The sequence below is a fragment of the Xiphophorus maculatus genome, chromosome 8 (genome assembly GCF_002775205.1).
Source record: "Xiphophorus maculatus strain JP 163 A chromosome 8, X_maculatus-5.0-male, whole genome shotgun sequence".
NCBI lineage: Eukaryota > Metazoa > Chordata > Actinopteri > Cyprinodontiformes > Poeciliidae > Xiphophorus > Xiphophorus maculatus.
Window position 1 is genome coordinate 545,761 of NC_036450.1, and position 17,497 is coordinate 563,257.

At 45.2% G+C, this 17,497-nt stretch overlaps 2 protein-coding genes and 2 long non-coding RNA genes across 5 annotated transcripts; 1 reads left to right on the plus strand and 3 right to left on the minus strand.

The window, feature by feature from the left end:
• Positions 1-195: 195 nt before the first annotated feature.
• LOC111609471 lies at positions 196-2,235 on the minus strand. Its single transcript, XR_002753140.1, has 3 exons — positions 2,019-2,235; positions 1,101-1,189; positions 196-1,022 (listed from the first exon to the last, which is right to left on the minus strand). It is a non-coding gene; the product is annotated as an uncharacterized LOC111609471 (long non-coding RNA).
• On the plus strand, positions 1,900-10,465 carry pisd (phosphatidylserine decarboxylase). 2 transcript variants are annotated; one of them, XM_023338018.1, is made up of 10 exons: positions 1,900-2,084; positions 2,231-2,377; positions 4,409-4,452; positions 4,525-4,661; positions 7,769-7,903; positions 7,981-8,082; positions 8,278-8,401; positions 8,470-8,610; positions 8,679-8,839; positions 9,952-10,465. In XM_023338018.1, the coding sequence occupies exons 1-10, from the start codon at positions 1,915-1,917 to the stop codon at positions 10,189-10,191; spliced, it is 1,401 nt and encodes a 466-aa protein (XP_023193786.1). In that variant the 5' UTR covers positions 1,900-1,914; the 3' UTR covers positions 10,192-10,465. The 2 variants fall into 2 exon arrangements, with proteins under 2 accessions (XP_023193786.1, XP_023193785.1); XM_023338017.1 differs by having other exon boundaries at positions 4,409-4,661.
• A 107-nt stretch (positions 10,466-10,572) lies between these two features.
• Positions 10,573-12,068, minus strand: LOC102235363 (RING finger protein 224-like). The gene is made up of 2 exons (XM_005814975.3): positions 11,497-12,068; positions 10,573-11,254 (listed from the first exon to the last, which is right to left on the minus strand). The coding sequence occupies exons 1-2, from the start codon at positions 11,716-11,718 to the stop codon at positions 10,934-10,936; spliced, it is 543 nt and encodes a 180-aa protein (XP_005815032.2). The 5' UTR covers positions 11,719-12,068; the 3' UTR covers positions 10,573-10,933.
• A 2,625-nt stretch (positions 12,069-14,693) lies between these two features.
• On the minus strand, positions 14,694-17,338 carry LOC111609452. The gene is made up of 2 exons (XR_002753127.1): positions 17,118-17,338; positions 14,694-15,810 (listed from the first exon to the last, which is right to left on the minus strand). It is a non-coding gene; the product is annotated as an uncharacterized LOC111609452 (long non-coding RNA).
• Positions 17,339-17,497: the final 159 nt, after the last annotated feature.

The window sequence follows — 17,497 nt, forward strand, 5'->3', positions numbered from 1 at the left end:
ATTTCTAGTATACTACATGCTATCACACATAATTTCTGAGAATTTGGCAACAGTTGCTCTTTATTCCCAAACGTTATGGGGGAGAGTAGAGAATGGATATTTCAGCTGCCTGAAATAATCTGTTCCCCTCCATAACATGGGAACAAATTAATTCAGCAACAATCTTTAACTGTGTTTATTCCTTTCATCGTCAACAATAAATCATGTAAGTTTGGTAACATTTCCTCTTTATTTGACAAAGTTATAAGGGGGAACCATATATTTTGAGTGTTTATGACAATTGTTATCATGATTACTATTATTTGTATGTTTGGCTAAAACATCTGTACTTAGCCAAACTCCGTGTCACTTTCCATCTCTCCACAGAAGTGACACAAGTCTTTCAGGTCCTCTGTTAACAACAAAAGTATAAAAACACACACACGATTATACATGTACAATTGTGACCGTATATATGTGTGTGTGTATGAAACTATTACACAGGATGTGCTAAGCACCAACACAGTCATTTATGAAACAAATATAGAAAATAAAATGATTGTACTTATTAATTTGTAGACAAACAATTTCCTTAAATAAATGTTTTCAGAGTCCATGTTAATGTATTAAGTTTTGCTAAGTACAGATGTTTGAGCCAAACATACAAATAATAGTAATCATGATAACAATTGTCATAAACACTGAAAATAAGAATATTAATGTTAAGGATAAGTCTCAGGCTGTGGAAACTTATCCGCCTCTCTGGAAACAGGAAAGTCCACAACCTCTTTTGATAGGATTTGTTCTGCAAACTGAAATGAACAGCTTCATTTAATGTCTTTAAATTTAAGTAACAAAGTAAGTAATTCACTGTACATGTCTCAAAATATATATCAAAATCCTAAAGTCATACACTGTGTGACAATATGTCTGAAACCTTCAGTGAAAATCCACCACATGATGAACTATCTTGTTGTTTTGGATGCTTGACTGGGTCACATGTCCAACGTGAGACATTGCTCCCCTTCTTCCTCATAAATGCCCTGTAAATATAGATATATTAATAAGAACAACTTTATTTGATTTTCATACTTGAGTTAAACTTACATTTTTAACCATACCTTGTGATTTGCAAACATTTCTGGATGTCTTGTTTTGATTCCACCAGTGGATTCAAGAACAAAGACTTTTTGTCTTGTGGGTAGATCACCTAGAAAGTGAGCATTTTACAGTTTTCATGTGGTTTTTGTCTATGTGATAATTATGATATAGATTGTTTTTAGAGTTTAAAAACATTTATTACCACTAACGTCTGTGGTGGTGTTGAGTCCCAGAATGGTTCCCCCTCATAACTTTATCAAATAAAGAGGAAATGCTACCAAACTAACATGATTTATTGTTGATGATAAGAGGAATAAACACAGTTAAAGATTGTTGCTGAATTAATTTGTTCCCATGTTATGGAGGGGAACAGATTATTTCAGGCAGCTGAAATATCCATTCTCTACTCTCCTCCATTGTTATGCATGTAGTATACTAGAAATTTCCTTACTACAGTAATCTGTTATATTTTACATTATAACGGGATTTACCAGAAAGTCCACGCTCTCGTCTTTTCAGGAAGTCTTAATTTTTGTGCCCTGCTTTCAGTCATCCTCTTATATCAGCAATGAAAAATTATAAATTCACACTACGTGTTGGAAAACTGTGTTTTGGTGACTGACTTTTATTTCTGTCAGGCGGAAGTGACAAAAGTTGGAAAAAAGCCGATTCTCAGGGCGTTTAAAATAACACAAAACAGCGTAAAAAAACCTCGTTTATTTAATTATTTTTACAATTTTGTAAACAATAGCAGCCGATTAAACTAAATGTTACAAGCTTGACATGATTAACTGAGTTGCTTTTACCGAGAAATCGATCAGAAACGCCGTGAAAATGGTCAGATCCGCCTCTCCGGCTGCAATGCGCGCTCCCGACACAAGGGGGCAGATTTTCACAGGGGAACAGAATTTCGCACAAGACCGGTCCAGTCCACTAACCTGTTTTAACGACTCGCAGTCAGTTTTCCTGGAGGTTCTGCTCCTCAAGTCCGGTCCAGTTTCCAGGTTCTGTTGACCTAATGTCATTTACTTTTGCTACATATTTTTAGGTGGTTCTGATTTATTTTGGGTTCTAACGCGTTCTGTTGTGAGACGGATCTATCTGGAGATCCATTTCCTCTCCTTTATCTAAAAATCTCCGGTACCGCTAGGGAACAGCACTGCGCCTGCGCAACCCTCTTCAGAGGAAGAAGAAGAAGAAGAAGTCTGACGCAACATCTGCTGACGTCACATCCTACGAAGATGATGGCGGTGTCCACAGCGAGGTTGTTGAGCGGAGCATCGAGAAAATGCTGCAGGTAAATTCAGCTGGAACACCTGAGCTCCTTAAGCAGGCCAGGGGCGATTTTAGGGTCTGACCTTTAGGGGGGCTGAGCCCCCAGCAGGGCTAAGACCCATGAGAAGATATTCTAAATCTAACTGCTTATTTACATACATTCACAAGCAAAATTAAGAGACATGTTGTCAGTAATTCATATAATAAAAAAACAATGTTGATTTTACTCAAACATATACTTATAAAGAGTAAAATTAGAGAAACTTTACATTTTTTCCAGAGTTGCATAAACTCAGTTTGAAACAGAATCTCTAGATCACATCATAGCTGCTAACATCTGCTAACATTAATGAGACACAAGCAGATGTGGAGTCACTCAGACCTAGTGGGGTCTGCTGCCCGGAAATTAAAATAAAATCTACTCAAAACGATGCAGTTCATTTGAAGAACATTTTACTAAATTCATAGGATTAATAAACCTAAAACCAGTTTATTATCAAGGTAGAAGGTCAGATTAATGACTAGTGAAAATGAGTCCTTAACCTGAACTTTATTTAAAAATCATACTTAGAAATTGTATTACCCTTATTTAATCTGAATGTTATGCAGCTGTTGGCCTTTTATTTTTACAAGAATGAATGTCCATCTATGGAAAAGTGGACATGATGAGTCGGGTTTTATTATTTCAGTTCACAGTTCATGAAGTGAGTCAATCATAGTTTCAGTACCAAACACCTTTCTGTTCACACAGAACCAGCTTGACCCAAACATCCTGCACTGTTCTTTAGTTTGACCTTATTTAAGTGACTCCAGAGAGATTTGGAAATGAATTACAAAACAACACAACAGTCACTAATCAAACTTCAAAACAGACCAATAACAGAAATTAACAAGGCGAAGGACCAGGATCAGACTAACCCATTACTTATCCAAATATTTTGCACTTATACAACATTTTGTACTGAACTACAAAATACTCTTCAAATAAATAAAGCCAATGCTGTACACAATTTCATTCATAAACATAAAAATAATTCTAAATTAAGTACTGCATTGACACTTAAAATTGCCCATTGCAAAAACTTGCTAAGCATAATATTTTGCATTGTAAGTTGTCATCTGAATAAAGATGCTGATGATACAAGTCTGGCCTCTTTTAGCTGGTTAAAGATATATATATATACTGTATATATATATATATATATATATATATATTATATATATATATATATATATATATATATATATATATATATTATATATATATATATATATATATATATATATATATATATATATATATATATATATATATATAATTTATAATTATTCAGCGCGTCTTTTAACTCACGTCTGTAGTTTTAAAAGCGTTTTTGCTCCTAAGGACAGTGAATCGAGTCGAGGACGTTTTAAAAAGACGCGGGTTGATTGCAGCTCACTGCGGCTGCGCAGTGTCCGTCTCTAGGCAACCGTGACGTTCAGCGTCGGTCCGTAGCGTTCTGGGGTCCTTTAGCTCCCGAGTCGAGAATTTAGCTGACCTTAATATAGCCTGTGTTTTATTTTGGTCATTATTGTTAAACTTAGTGTTGATGTGTTTCTATCGGACAGTTAAGCATCGGTTCAATACGATACTTATATAAATATCATTATTATTATAAATAATAATGGAGGAAGTGGGTCTAAGAGAGAAATTCAAATGATTAACTTTGAATCAATCATTTAATGGGATGCACATTTAACGGCCAAATATGGCACGACTCCGTATTTTACGGGATGAGTGGCAACCCTATTCAGGGGTGCTAAGATACAGTTTTAGGGGTAATAAAACTGTATTTTAGCACCATGTTACCATCGTTTGGGGTCAGTTTGGGGTGATGTGATGGTGAACGTTATGTTCCCTAAGTAAGTCCAGAACAGGCTGGTGTCTATTTCGGCTCGTTTGCTGGTAACAAGTCCGCTCTTCTTCTTCTTCTCGCTCCTACCCGCTGCTCTCTACCCCCCTCCCCAGGGAAAGGCTGGGCCTGTAACAGTTAATGCGCTGTATGTGTTTCAGGGCGCCGTCGCCACGCTGCAGCCAGAGCCGCAGCCTGAGCAGCGGTGAGTCCCTGCAGGAGGTAAATGATGATGACATCAGATCTGTCAGCCAATCAGCTTCCTCTGCCTCTGCAGGTCTCCGCCCACTGCCCCGACCCCGGCCGTTTACCCTGCTCATCGTTACGGGAGGCTGTTACCTTGGTTACCATCAGTACAAAAGGCGAGGCCAACTGGATGAAGAGGCTGCACCCCATTTAGCCACGCCTACTCAGGTAAGACACACATGGACCTTACCACAGGGGCCGCTTTTCATTGGCTGATGCCCATTCTACGTGGTCACGTGCGTGGCCGTCTCACAAACACACTTAGCTTCCCGTTAGCTAAGTACAGCATGATGGCAGAACTGATGCAACTTGTACACCTTGAAGCCTGTCTGCTACACAGTCTGACGTTAGCTAAACAGATCAATATGCAATGTGTCTGTATCTGACATACACTAAAGATTTTATTTTAGCAGAAAAGGTTTTGGACTAAACTGTTACTCATGTTAGCCACGTTAGCACCAAGTACAGCTAGTCAGTCAACCATCTCTGTGTTCAGGGAAGCTCTGATTAATAATCGAGAAATAAATATCAAGCTTGGAAACTTGATATCATAACGGACTGAATGTTATGTTTCTAACGTATCTTTGCTCGTCTTGCGGGGCGCAGGCGGTTGCCACGGTAACAGGTGTGCTTAAACTACAGAGAGAGAGAGAGTAAAAAGGTAGGAGTGGTTTTGAGTTGATCACCTGTTCAGGTTATTTTACCTTTGTTTCCCTTTGCTGTGGCTCATTACAGCCGCTGTAGTTTCTAACCGTTGGACTAATTACCTCGTTAGTTTGTGAGTTTACGTCATTCACAACAAACATCAAATAGAACAAATATATTTCATAAAATGTTAACAAACAAATGGCTTCTACCGCGATAATTATGTGAAATTAAATGAATTATATCCCAACTTCAGAAGATTTGCCTTTACCTTTACAGAGCTCTTTGGTTCCTCCTATCAGACTGTAGCTTCTCATATTGAGGTCAAAGTTCAGATCTACCATAACTGACTGACACCTGCTGGCCTCAGGTTTGCAACCAGCTTGTGACTGAGAAACCAGTAACCTCCTCCCAGTTGATGACATGAACTTGTTAGTTCCTCTGTCCATTTAGTAGCTGATATATTGTGAAAATCTGCTAGAAATGACGCACTAATCAGTCATGTTACATAGAAACAACCAGGCTTTGTTTGTGAGACTTGCGGTCACGTGGGTCGGTTGTGGGCGGAGCTTGGTAAGGTCCATTATGAGGTGGAGCTAGTTCAGCTGCATGGTCCCACTGAGATCTATAGCAAAGTGGGTGAAGTTTATGCCTCCTAAATGTAAAGAGGGTGTGGTCTAATGGTGGGGGAGGTAAAACCCCTGCCAGAAGGTCTCAACCGTTTTTGATGTCACTTCCCCTTTTCATTTTGTCTTGCACAGTTGGATTGGTTCTGACCTAGTTCTGAAGCTGGGTCCAGTTTATTCAGAGATCTGAGACACAAGTTACCATGGCAACATTAAAGCCACAGCAGCAGAGGCATGTGTTTGTAAACACTCAATTCAGACACTGGAACCGTTACCATGGTAACCCCACCATCACTTCCTGCTCCGGCAGTGGACCCGATCATGTTTCGGACTGCAGGTGAACCTGCAGGTGTTCCTCCTCAGAACCGACCTATCAGCAGCTGGCTTTCTTTCTGAGCATGTGCAGAACTGCTTATGTAACAGGGCAGGGTTAACCAATCCCGTGGAGCCAAGTCAGTGACATCACTCAGGTGGATGACCTCACTCTGATTGGTTCTCTGGGTGAAAGGTGAAGGTGATGTCACACAGTCCTGCTACCTCTCCTTACAGCCAGCCTGCCTCCTGATTGGTCAGATAGCCTGCTGTGATTGGTCAATCAGTAACCATGCATTACAGCAGCAGGCTGTGATTGGTCAGCTCCCAGCTGATTGTTGATCAGCGTATTGATTAGCAGAGCGATGACTCAGCAGTACGAAGGACCAATCGTGGCCATCGATCCGGATTTTTCCATCACACCACGGACTCTGACCCGTGTGCTATTAATAACCGCGGCGTGGCAGAGTGGGCGGAGACTAGCCGCCTTAACCCCAGCCGCCTCCTCCTTCTCCTCTTCCTCTGCTGCCTCTGCGGCTCAGCCTCACTCGCCATGTGCCGCCGGCCCGCTCAGCTCCCGGCGCCGGCCCGACCCGCACGCTCATGGTGAGGTTCTGCAGGCCTGCGCGGCCCGACCGCGGCCCGCTGCGGCAGGTGAGGCGGCGGCGGGGCGAGGGCGGCGGCAGGGGAGGGGGCGGAAGGAGCGTAGCTGCTGGACCTTTCAGGTGGGAGAGAGGAACCCTTCAGAACCGGCCCCGGCCTGACCTCTGACCTGTAGCTGCTGCCTGCCTCTGATCCAATCCAGCTGCACGCTGAGGTCCGCTCCGGCTACCGTAGAACCTGGCTCAGGCACCACAACCAGAACCTGTAATCATTTCTTTACTCCAGAAACCTACTGATCCGATCAGGAACCAGATCCGTTCTGAGAGCAGAACCATTACGATCAGTCTGGGAGAGCCGTCAGCGGTTCTGGACCCGACCCGGAGAGAGAGAGAGAGATTATCAGGAGATGAAGCCAGATTAGCGCAGATTACAGGTTGCCATGGAGATGGCATCTGATCCACTGGAAGCCTGCTGACCCAGTTATCCAGCCACTGGCCCGGTTCTACTGGTTCTGGATGGGTCCCTGATTCAGAGTCCCTCAGCTGGTCCGGCCGGAACCAGAACCGAGCTGGACCTGGAGGTGGGGGCTAGTTAGCTAGCTGCCTAACATCTGGCTCCTCCTGTGCTGACCTTTGATCCTCCTGATGCTCCGCCTCCTCGTGCTCGCCGCCTCTCATTGAAGCCTGTTTATGACTGGTTTAGTTTTCAGATTGTTGTCTTCCTGTCAGCTGACCATCGTGTCTCCGCCCCTTTTCTTTATGCTCCGCCCCTTCCTGTCAGGCTCCGGGTGCCTCGTTTGGCTCTGCGTCACCGTCTGAGCGCGCTCAGTAGTGGTGTCTGTCGCCCCGCCCCCTGGCACCGCCGGCCAATTGCTTTCCTCGGCTTCTTCCTGTCTGTCAATGCCCTGCGGCCGCTGGCCAATCGGGTAAGAGCGGCTCTGACAGGGCTTCTGATTGGATGATGAGAAAAGGGGAGGAGAGCGACCATATATGTACACCCTGTTGTGTTTCTTCCTGCTGCTCTGCGACCCGAGGGAACTGGAACCGGCCCAGCGCCCAGTGATGCTGTAGTTTTTGTTTGGACCCGCAGGTGGCCCTTTACCGGACCTTCCCGACCCGCTTCATGTCCCGGGCCTGGGGCCGGCTCAATGGACTGGACCTACCTACCTGGCTCCGCAAACCCATCTACTCCCTCTACATCTGGACATTCGGGGTCAACATGCAGGTCTGGACAAGAACCAGAACCAGAACCAGAGTGGTATCGGCTCCTCTGACAGTGTTGTTCCCCTGTTTGTCCACTAGGAGGCAGCAGTGGAGGACCTGCATCACTATAAGAACCTGGGCGAGTTCTTCCGCCGCCGCCTCAAACCCGCGGTCCGACCCGTCTGTGCCGCTTCATGCCTGGTAAGCTCCTCCCACCGGAACCAGAACCAGAGCCTTACATCCACTCTCTGACGGGACGGGCAGATTGATTTGGGTATTCATCTGAACCTCCTCAGTGCGGAGGGAAGAACCAGCAGAACTCTTTGGTTCTGGTACTGTCGGGTCACCAGCTGGTACTAGTTCTGTTGGGTCACTGGGTTCTGGCTCTGTTTGCAGACATCACCGGCTGATGGCAGGATCCTCCATTTTGGGCAGGTCCAGAACTCGCAAGTGGAGCAGGTGAAGGGCGTGACCTACAGCCTGGAGAACTTCCTGGGACCGCCCAGCAGGCCGAGCCCAGGTGAGCGGCGCCGACCCACCAGAACTCCGGTTCCAGTTTGGGTACTGACCTGTGCGGTTCCGTTTCAGACCCGGCGTCCTTCCAGGACCGGCTGCTGTCGTCTCCGGACCGCGCCCTGTTCCACGTGGTCGTTTACCTGGCGCCGGGCGACTACCACTGCTTTCACTCGCCGGCCGACTGGAGGGTGGAGCTGCGTCGCCACTTCCCGGGTGAGTGTTTGCAGGGCGACGAGCGGGTCGTCACCGTGCCGGCGCTCACCGCTCCATATCACTGCCAGGCTCGCTGATGTCGGTGAACCCGGGCGTGGCGCGTTGGGTCAAGGAGCTGTTCTGCCTCAACGAGCGCGTGGTGCTGAGCGGCCAATGGCGGCACGGCTTCTTCTCCCTCACGGCGGTGGGCGCCACCAACGTGGGCTCCATCAGGGTCTACTTCGACCAGGTGAGTTCCTGCCGGAGGTCTGGCTGGCCAGATGAGTCCGGGTCCACCGGAACCCAGATGGGTCCCACTGAAGGCTCAGAGGGAAGAACCAGTTCCTACTGGAGGCGGGCTCTTGGCAAGCAATGGCCAATCAGAACGCTACGAGCAGCGCTATGTTTAGTTCAGAAGATTGAGGGGTAAAACAGCAAAACGAGGAAAAAATGTCGGATCAGAACCAGGATCACAGCAAACAGCTGAGTCCAGAACTTTATCCGTGCCTCGGATCTTAAATGTGCGTTCACTCCAGCCCAGTTTAATCCGCTTTAATCCAACTCCAGGGCCGGTCCGTTTCAGGTGTGAATGCTAATCGGACTAAAAAAAGCGAACCCTGATCCGACTGACAACTTTGCTTCGGACCGGTCTGGTCCAGTCCAGTTTGGTCCTGTTTGGTCTGGTCAGTTAGTTAACTCTTCTTAGCGTTCTCTGTATCCAGGGAGGGAACCTGAGTTAGCGTTAGCCTACGTATCAAAACATCAGCAGTTTTCTCAGCTTTAATTTAATATTTTATAGAAATCGGGTAAGAAATATGACTATTTCTGTGACAGATTCCTGCTCATTGGACCCGTCTGGTTTTGCAGATGTGACTCGCAGTAATGGCCGCCTGCAAGAGCTGCGCTAACTTTAGCGCAAAACAAGAACACTCACCAGTTCCCACTTGTCAAACCGTGTAATCAGTAGAACGTTGTTGGACGGCATCTCCTACCTAAGCTGGTGAGCAGCAGCCATGTAAGACGCCGACGTCCGGCTGGTCATGTGACCCTACAACCAGATAATGACTGACACACTGAATGGTGTTTGTTTGGTTTAGTTTTGTGCTGAAGAAATTAAGGAAAGGGTTTTATTTTAAAATAAATCTTTAAATTAATAAAAGTGAATCTAACAGAAGTGGAAGAAATGACCCTGGTTATATGCATATTTTCACACCAGAGAAAAAGTGGGCATATATTTATGCAGACTTTGACCAAAGTTCATTTTTCTACATGCTGATTTGTGCGTAAAATGTGGCGCTGCACATTTTTTGTGCTGCTTTAGACGTGAGGCCCTGGTCTGACCCGGTCTCTTTTCTTCCTCAGGAGCTGCGGACCAACGCTCCTCGCTACAGCAAAGGTTCGTTCCAGGACCGCAGCTACGTTGCCACGAGCGACCAGGTGAAGGCCAGCGAAGGGGGTGTGGCCTTGTGTAAAGGCGAGCCTGTGGGCGAGTTCAACCTGGGCTCCACCATCGTCCTGCTGTTTGAGGCGCCGGCAGATTTCACCTTTGACCTGCAGCCAGGACAGCGAATCAGGATGGGGGAACCCCTCGGCAGCCTCTGATTGGCCAGAGGCCGTAGCGTATTTTTATTGGCTGGGGACTCTGAGGGCAGAGCTTTATGCAGGACGGACAGAAGACACGGACTCAAACTCCCAGAGTGCTTTGTGCCTAAGCTCTGTCTGCTCCACACTGCTGCCTGTGGCCAAAGGTTGAACTTCTGATTGGTAGAAAGCACTGTGACATCATCAGTGAGGTCCTGATTGGCTGAGAGCCATAAACTGTCAGTTTGTTTATTTTTGTAAATTATGTGTAAAGAATAAATTTATACTTTGAGCAGCTTCGGATTTGAATCTTTACCAGAAAAACCTTTTATGTTTGCTCACAGAGGCAGTTTAGTTCCAGTCTGGGTCCAGTTTGGTTCCAATCTTTGTTCCAGTCTGGGTCCTGAACTAGTGATGGGGCACCAGGACTTGCAGCTGATCTGGTATTTGATCTGGGGTAGTTCTGACGTGTCAACTGGACCTTACAGTGAATCAGGTTCTGATCAGATCTGCTTTTTCGTCTCCATGGTAACAAAGGATTTATGAAACGAGCTGCAGATGAGATCAATGAGATCAAAGACCCAAAACTTTAAAGCTTTTATTTGATGTTTCTGAACACGAAACATTTCAAAGCTCTGATTATTGTTCACGGCGACCCAGAGCCGACCCGGTTCTGACACAGAACTAACCCGGAACCAGGAAATCTAGGATGCACATCAGTACCGGGCCTCATCTAGGGCCGGGTCGGTTCCGGTCCGGTCTGTCAGCCTCGCCCGGGGCAGCAGAACCAGCAGCAGTGCCAGCAGGACGGCGCCGGGCAGCAGTCGCCGTAGCGATGGAATCGCGGCTCCGCCAGGCCGCCGTGCCGCCAGCCGTCATCGGGAACTTCCTTCCCAAGCCAAAGCTTCCCATCGCCAGATGAAGCTCCGCCCCTGGGGGCAGAGCTTCGCGAGGAAGAGGAGCAGGAGACGAAGGTCTGCTGGGCCTTCACCGCCAGGAAGGACGCCAGGTCCAGGTCCAGACCGGCGGCGCCACCGCGCGGCCGCGGCGTGTTCTGCCGACACTGGGGACACGGGATCCACGCCTGAGGAGGAGGAGGAGGAAGAGGAGCGCCTTTAGGGTCGACCCGACTGCTGATGTCACGTCCTGTGAGGAAGATCAGACCGGTCCTCTAGTGACCTTTGACCCGGTCAGGTTCCCAACAGAACTCATGACGTCAGTGAAGATTCAGCACTTCAGAACCCGAGCTCCGGACCGAAACCAGAACCAGAACCTGGACCCTGTCAGGGTTAGGAAACAGCCCTCCTGCTGACCTCTTGACCTCACCTGCTCGTTGATCACCGTGTCGAGTCTCTTCAGACACGCCTGGCAGAAGGCGTGGCCACAGTGGAGTCGCCGTGGCAACCGCGTCAGCAAGTCGTAGCTGCCGAAACACACGATGCACGCCAGATCCGGCCTCCTGCCTGACATCGCCGTCTCCATGGCAACAGAGGAGCAGGGAGGGGGGGGCAGGGGATCATCATCCTCCTCTTCATCTTCATGAATCATCTTCCCTGTCAGGATCAGATTTATTAAAACGTTTCAGCAGAAAGTTTTACAACATGAATCTAGAAAATAAATCGACAACAATTTCAAAATGTTTATGAATGATTCATTTATGGATTAAAGGAGATCAGGGTTTCGGCTGTTTTTCACTTTCCTGGAAGTTTGTTCCAGGTTTGTGGCGCATAGAAGCTGAATGCAGCTTCTCCATGTTTGGTTCTGCTTCTGATGCAGAACCAGAACCAGCAGGTTGATCCAGCAGCAGATCTTTAATCCGTCCAGTGATTTATAAAGTAGAAATCACACAGAACCGGGTGGTGTAGAACCGGGTGGTGTAGAACCGGGTGGTGTAGAACCGGGAGGTGTAGAACCGGGTGGTGTAGAACTGGGTGGTGTAGAACCGGGAGGTGTAGAACTGGGTGGTGTAGAACCGGGTGGTGTAGAACCGGGAGGTGTAGAACCGGGTGGTGTAGTACTGGGTGGTGTAGAATTGGGAGGTATAGAACCGGGTGGTGTCTCTATCTTCTTGGTTCTAGTCAGAACTCCAGCTGCAGCGTTCTGGTTCTGAATCTCAGTCTGACCGGCTCCAGGAATCCTCTGCTTGGGATTTCCTCCAACCAGACGCCACCTTTAATGGGAGCAATGGAATCCATAACATGTGAAGCTTCGAGTGGCTTCACATGCTCATCTCCATGGTAACAGCTGGAAGGCCAGGAGGAAGAGCAGAACTATTTAAACGTTCTGCGGTGCTCGGCGGATAAATGATCAGACGTCAGAGACTCTGGAAACATTCACAGCCTGACTGATGATTCAACATCCTGAGTCGGACCAAAGGTTTTAAGAACATCTCAGCTTTCTGCCTCTCTGTCATTAAAATCTCCCACAAATAGAAATAATCAGTGAATAGAACAGATAGAAGGTCATTAGTCAGAAAATGTTCATATTTAGGGGTTTTCTATAGAATCTGTCAGAGCTCATTAATGACCTTTTAGCAGAGTAGAGTCAAATTTTCCCAGAAAAACCTTTTTATCGTTTAGTGAATCATGAAATATTGCAGCAATCCCCCTTATTCTTTCTATTGTCACTTAAAACATTTTAGTGATTAAATGATTGCAGCTTCACAGTTTTGAACTGTTTTTGTTAGAAACAGCATCAGGATGCTGATCTAATGCTGAGCAGACTGAGTGTTCATGAATTTAAATTTAGATTTCTGCCTTTAGTTTTTCTGTTTTATGTGAATTTTCTGTTCGTAGCGTCTGAGACTGCAGCGTGGACGAGGTTCTGCTCCCAGAACCGGCTGGTTCTGATGATGGGCAGCTCCGCCTCCAGCTGGTGTCTTCAGATCCATTTGGTTTGGATCCATCCTGATCCGATTGGTTCTTCTGGAGCGATGACCTCATTGCTCACGTTGTCCTGTGATTGGATGAAGGACTTCTTGCTGCTACGACATGAAATACGTTTGTGGTGAGAAGGGTTTTTTTCCAGCTTGATTTAGGGTAACGCCATCTGGTTTGTAGAGACAATGTTACTGGAACAGACTGGGAACAGACTGGGATCAGACTGGGAACAGACTGGGAACAGACTGGGATCAGCATGCTGGATATAAAAATGTCTTTTTACCATGATTATAATCGGTTTGGGGTTTTTCTTAACCAAAATAAAAAGTTTCTCTTAATGTTTTCGATTGGATGAAATGATTTTCCCCCCTATGTTCTGATTGGTCAGATAGAAACTCACCTGGGTTTGTTGTATTCCTCCTCTTCTTCCTCAGTCTTCATCGTTCCATGTTTATCTGCTCTTCTGTTTTGTTTCTGTGTTTCTCTTCTTGTTTGCTTTATTTGGTCTCGACGTCTTCCCGCCTCCTGTTTACTCGTCTTCTGTTGGCTTTGATCGTCTCCCAGAGAGAGAGACTCGCCTCATCAATAATTCACCAACCAGGTGAAAGCTGACCTGAAACAAAATCCTCACCTGAACAAGATCGACTTCAGCCTGTTGTACTACAATCAATACTCGTCAATAATAACAATAATAATAACCTGAGAGAGGTTCAGATCAATATAGAAGCGCAAAACTAATGATCCTGATAATCACCTGCTGATCAATACCAGCTCCTGGAACCAGATCAGCCAATAGAAAGTGGAGCCGGGTTCAGGTTTCTGGTATCGGCTCCGCCCTCCGCACAGACCACTGTCGTCATGGAGACGATGAGGACCGTACTGGTTACCGGGTCAGGACCTGCTGGGTTCAGTGGTCACTTTCCCAGTCAGAGTATTAATGGGTTTGGACCTCTTACTGGTCCAGAACCGTCGCAGCAGACTGACGAGTTTCTTTGTGTTTCAGACATTAAATAAAAAGCTAAAGTTAATCAGAGGAAATAAAAAACTAGATGATTAAATGAATTATAACCAATCAGAAAGTTTGTACACCCTGAATAAAGCCAGCAATAATAATTATCACTAACCACTGATTTTGGTTCAGTTTCTCTTTTCCCATCAAATCTGCAGAACCAGAACCGGTCTGAGAGAGAACCTGTCTGGCAGCATGGAGTAGGCTGAAAGCAGAAACACATCCAGTCCAGTTCAGGCCATCAGAACCATCAGAACCATCTCTTGTTGTCTCGTTCTGTTCTGGTTGTTTGTGTCTCTGATCGTTGGCTTGATTTGTTTTCTGGATTTCTAGTGTATTTAAGCCTGATTTCCTGTTTTATTTTGAAAGTACTCGTTCTTGGTTACTTCAGATTACTAATCCGGTTCCAGTTTCTACAGGACTGTAAGCCAACTGAACTAAATAATTAATACTGTATTTATAACTACATATAATAACTCACATTCATTCAGTCACATTCACATACAGAGTATTGTGTGGAATCGAACCCACAACCTTCTGGTCACAAGAGCCACTGCGGCTGCATCCACGGCGCCCCCTGCTGGGCTGAAGGAGTTTTCTGTTTGTATTTTTAGACATAAACGGGACATAAAAAGCAAAGTAAATAATGTTTTTATTTTGTTCGTCATCTACAAGTCGCTGCGACATCATTCTGCTTCACATAGACTTTGAAAAATCCTTCATATTGAAAATGATGGTGGTGAAAACAGAAATACTTTATGGAGAAACATTTTTCCTGAATCCAGAAATAAAACAACAAAATAATGATCTACCATTTATAAAATCCCTTTGTTTCACAGCCATGATCTCTGCTTGGTTCTGGACGTGAACATGATTCGGTTCGTTTTCCTGCTGATGGAACAAAATCTGATCAAAATCTTTTTGTTTAAAATAAAATCCTAAATGTTTTTCTGAACTTTGATCAAATATAAAACCATTAAACGGGATCTGATTTATATTTTATATGTGAAAATGATTTAAAGCTGTAAGACAAAGACTTCTGTCTTCAGGTGGAGTTGTCATGGCAACGGCAGAAAGGCAGCCATCTTGTCTTTTTGAAGGAATTAAAAATCTAAATAAATCTAAAAAATATAAAAACCAAACATTTAAATCTCTTGTTTCTCAGAGTTTTAACAATCTTTGATGTCCTGAAGCTGTTCATGGGCGGGTTCTATCCTGGTTCTGTCCTGGTTCTGTCCGGGTTCTGTCCAGGTTCTGTCCTGTCCTCCAGAACCAGGATCGATGGTCCAAAGTCAGTTTGAACCGTTTCCTCTGAAGTCTCTAAGCTTCGGATCTGCGGCCCGGTTCTGGTTCTGTTGGTTCTGGTTCTGGTTCTGGTTTTGCAGATGTATCAACGCCTGGTCAGCCCTGAAGTAGAATATCTGCTAATGAGCCAATCACAGTCCTCTTTCCACGGTGACATCACTTCCTCCTGCGACAGCGGTAGCAGCACGCTGGGCACCGCCCCGCCTCTTCCTCCTCCTCTTCCTCCGTCACCGTGTAGGGGGGCGGGGCCGAGCCCTTCTGGGCGTATGGGTTCTCGCTGTTCAGAGCCACCGGATTGGCTATCACTGTTGCATCATCTGAGGGGCGGAGCTTAGCCCGAGGGATGGTCACCTGACCGTACGGGTTCTCCAAAGAAATGTTGATTTTTGATGACATATTGATGATGTCACAGGAGGGGTCGGAGGGGGGGGAGGAGGAACAGCCAATCTAGAGAGAAAGAGAGATTGATGTGAATAAAGTTTCATTAATACATAACAAACATCTATGATGTCACTTCCTCCACATTATAAGCAATCAGGTCAAGTTTATGCTTCCAGGAGAAACAACCGATTAGCTCTGCGAGTCAAACCTTAACGAGTTTAATAATCTGAATTAAAAGTTTAATAATCTGAACAGAGCGAGTTTAATTTATTTATTTTATATTTTTTAAATCTGTTTTAAGATGGTAAAACCCTCTGAGGCAAAAATCTGCCTCAGCAACAACCAGGTTACACAAAACTAAACCAAACTAAACAAACTAAAACATTTACAGATTAAAGCAGTGGTAGATGAAATCCAAAGAAATGAGATCTGGAGCCGATTCCGTCTCTGAATCCTCGCTTCTCTTTCTCTGTCCAACACCAAGAACCTGCAGCAGCGTAAAGAATGGCCAGCAGCAGATTGCTGCAGCAGGGACTTTAAATCAGCTGCAGCACAGTTTTAGAAACCAGCATCATCAAGTGGTGGTTTCTCCTACAGGAGGCGTTGAGACGCTGCGGCCTAGTCCAAACCTGACAGCACATTCATATCCAAAACATCTGATGATCCATCAGAACGCTGCTGACACCAGGTTCTGACGATCAGGATCCGTCACAAAACACGACCTTCGTTTTAAAAGCTAACAACTAATTTGATAATAATTTCTCCTCATGTAAATATCTGGAGCGACAGCAGGAACCACAAGTTTACATACAGCAAATAAAAACATGTCCTCATATTTTTACTGACCCGGTTCTGTCAGGAGGAACGGGTCAGAACCGTAGCAAACCAGGAGGAAACCAGAACATCCGACCCAAATCATCAGTTCAGAGGCAACCTGCCAATATCTATCTATCTATCTATCTATCTATCTATCTATCTATCTATCTATCTATCTATCTATCTATCTATCTATCTATCTATCTATCTATCTATCTATCTATCTATCTATCTATCTATCTATCTATCTATCTATCTATCTATCTATCTATCTATCTATCTATCTATCTATCGATCGATCGATCGATCGATCGATCGATCTATCTATCTATCTATCTATCTATCTATCTATCTATCTATCTATCTATCTATCTATCTATCTATCTATCTATCTATCTATCTATCTATCTATCTATCTATCTATCTATCTATCTATCTATCTATCTATCTATCTATCTATCTATCTATCTATCTATCTATTGATCTATTAATACATGAACAGTCTGTCTGTAAGGTTTTCCAGTTTCAGGTTTGTTTTCTAGTTTGAGACGACTCACCTGTCCTCAGGTGTGTCCACCTTTGTCTTCCTCTGTCTCTTTAAAAACAGTCCAACTCTTCTGGCAGGTTCTTCTTCTTCTTCTTCTTCTGTCTGGAACAGATTCAGGTACTTTGTGTCTGGAGAAAAAATAAAGTTTTATTTGACCGAAACAATAAATCTGACTCGTCTCTCTCTCTCTCTGCTGAGTCTCTTGACCGCCTCGCCCAAACCTGTTCTACCTGCCAGCACTCCCTCTCTCTCTCTCTCTGTTCATTCTCTATGTAGCTCGCCCACAGGGCCGCCGCCGCCTCCTCTGGGAGGTTTGACCTCTTAATGTCTGAATATCTAAAAGCAGATTTCCTTTGGTTTCAGATTTCTGTTTAAAGAATTTAATGCAGT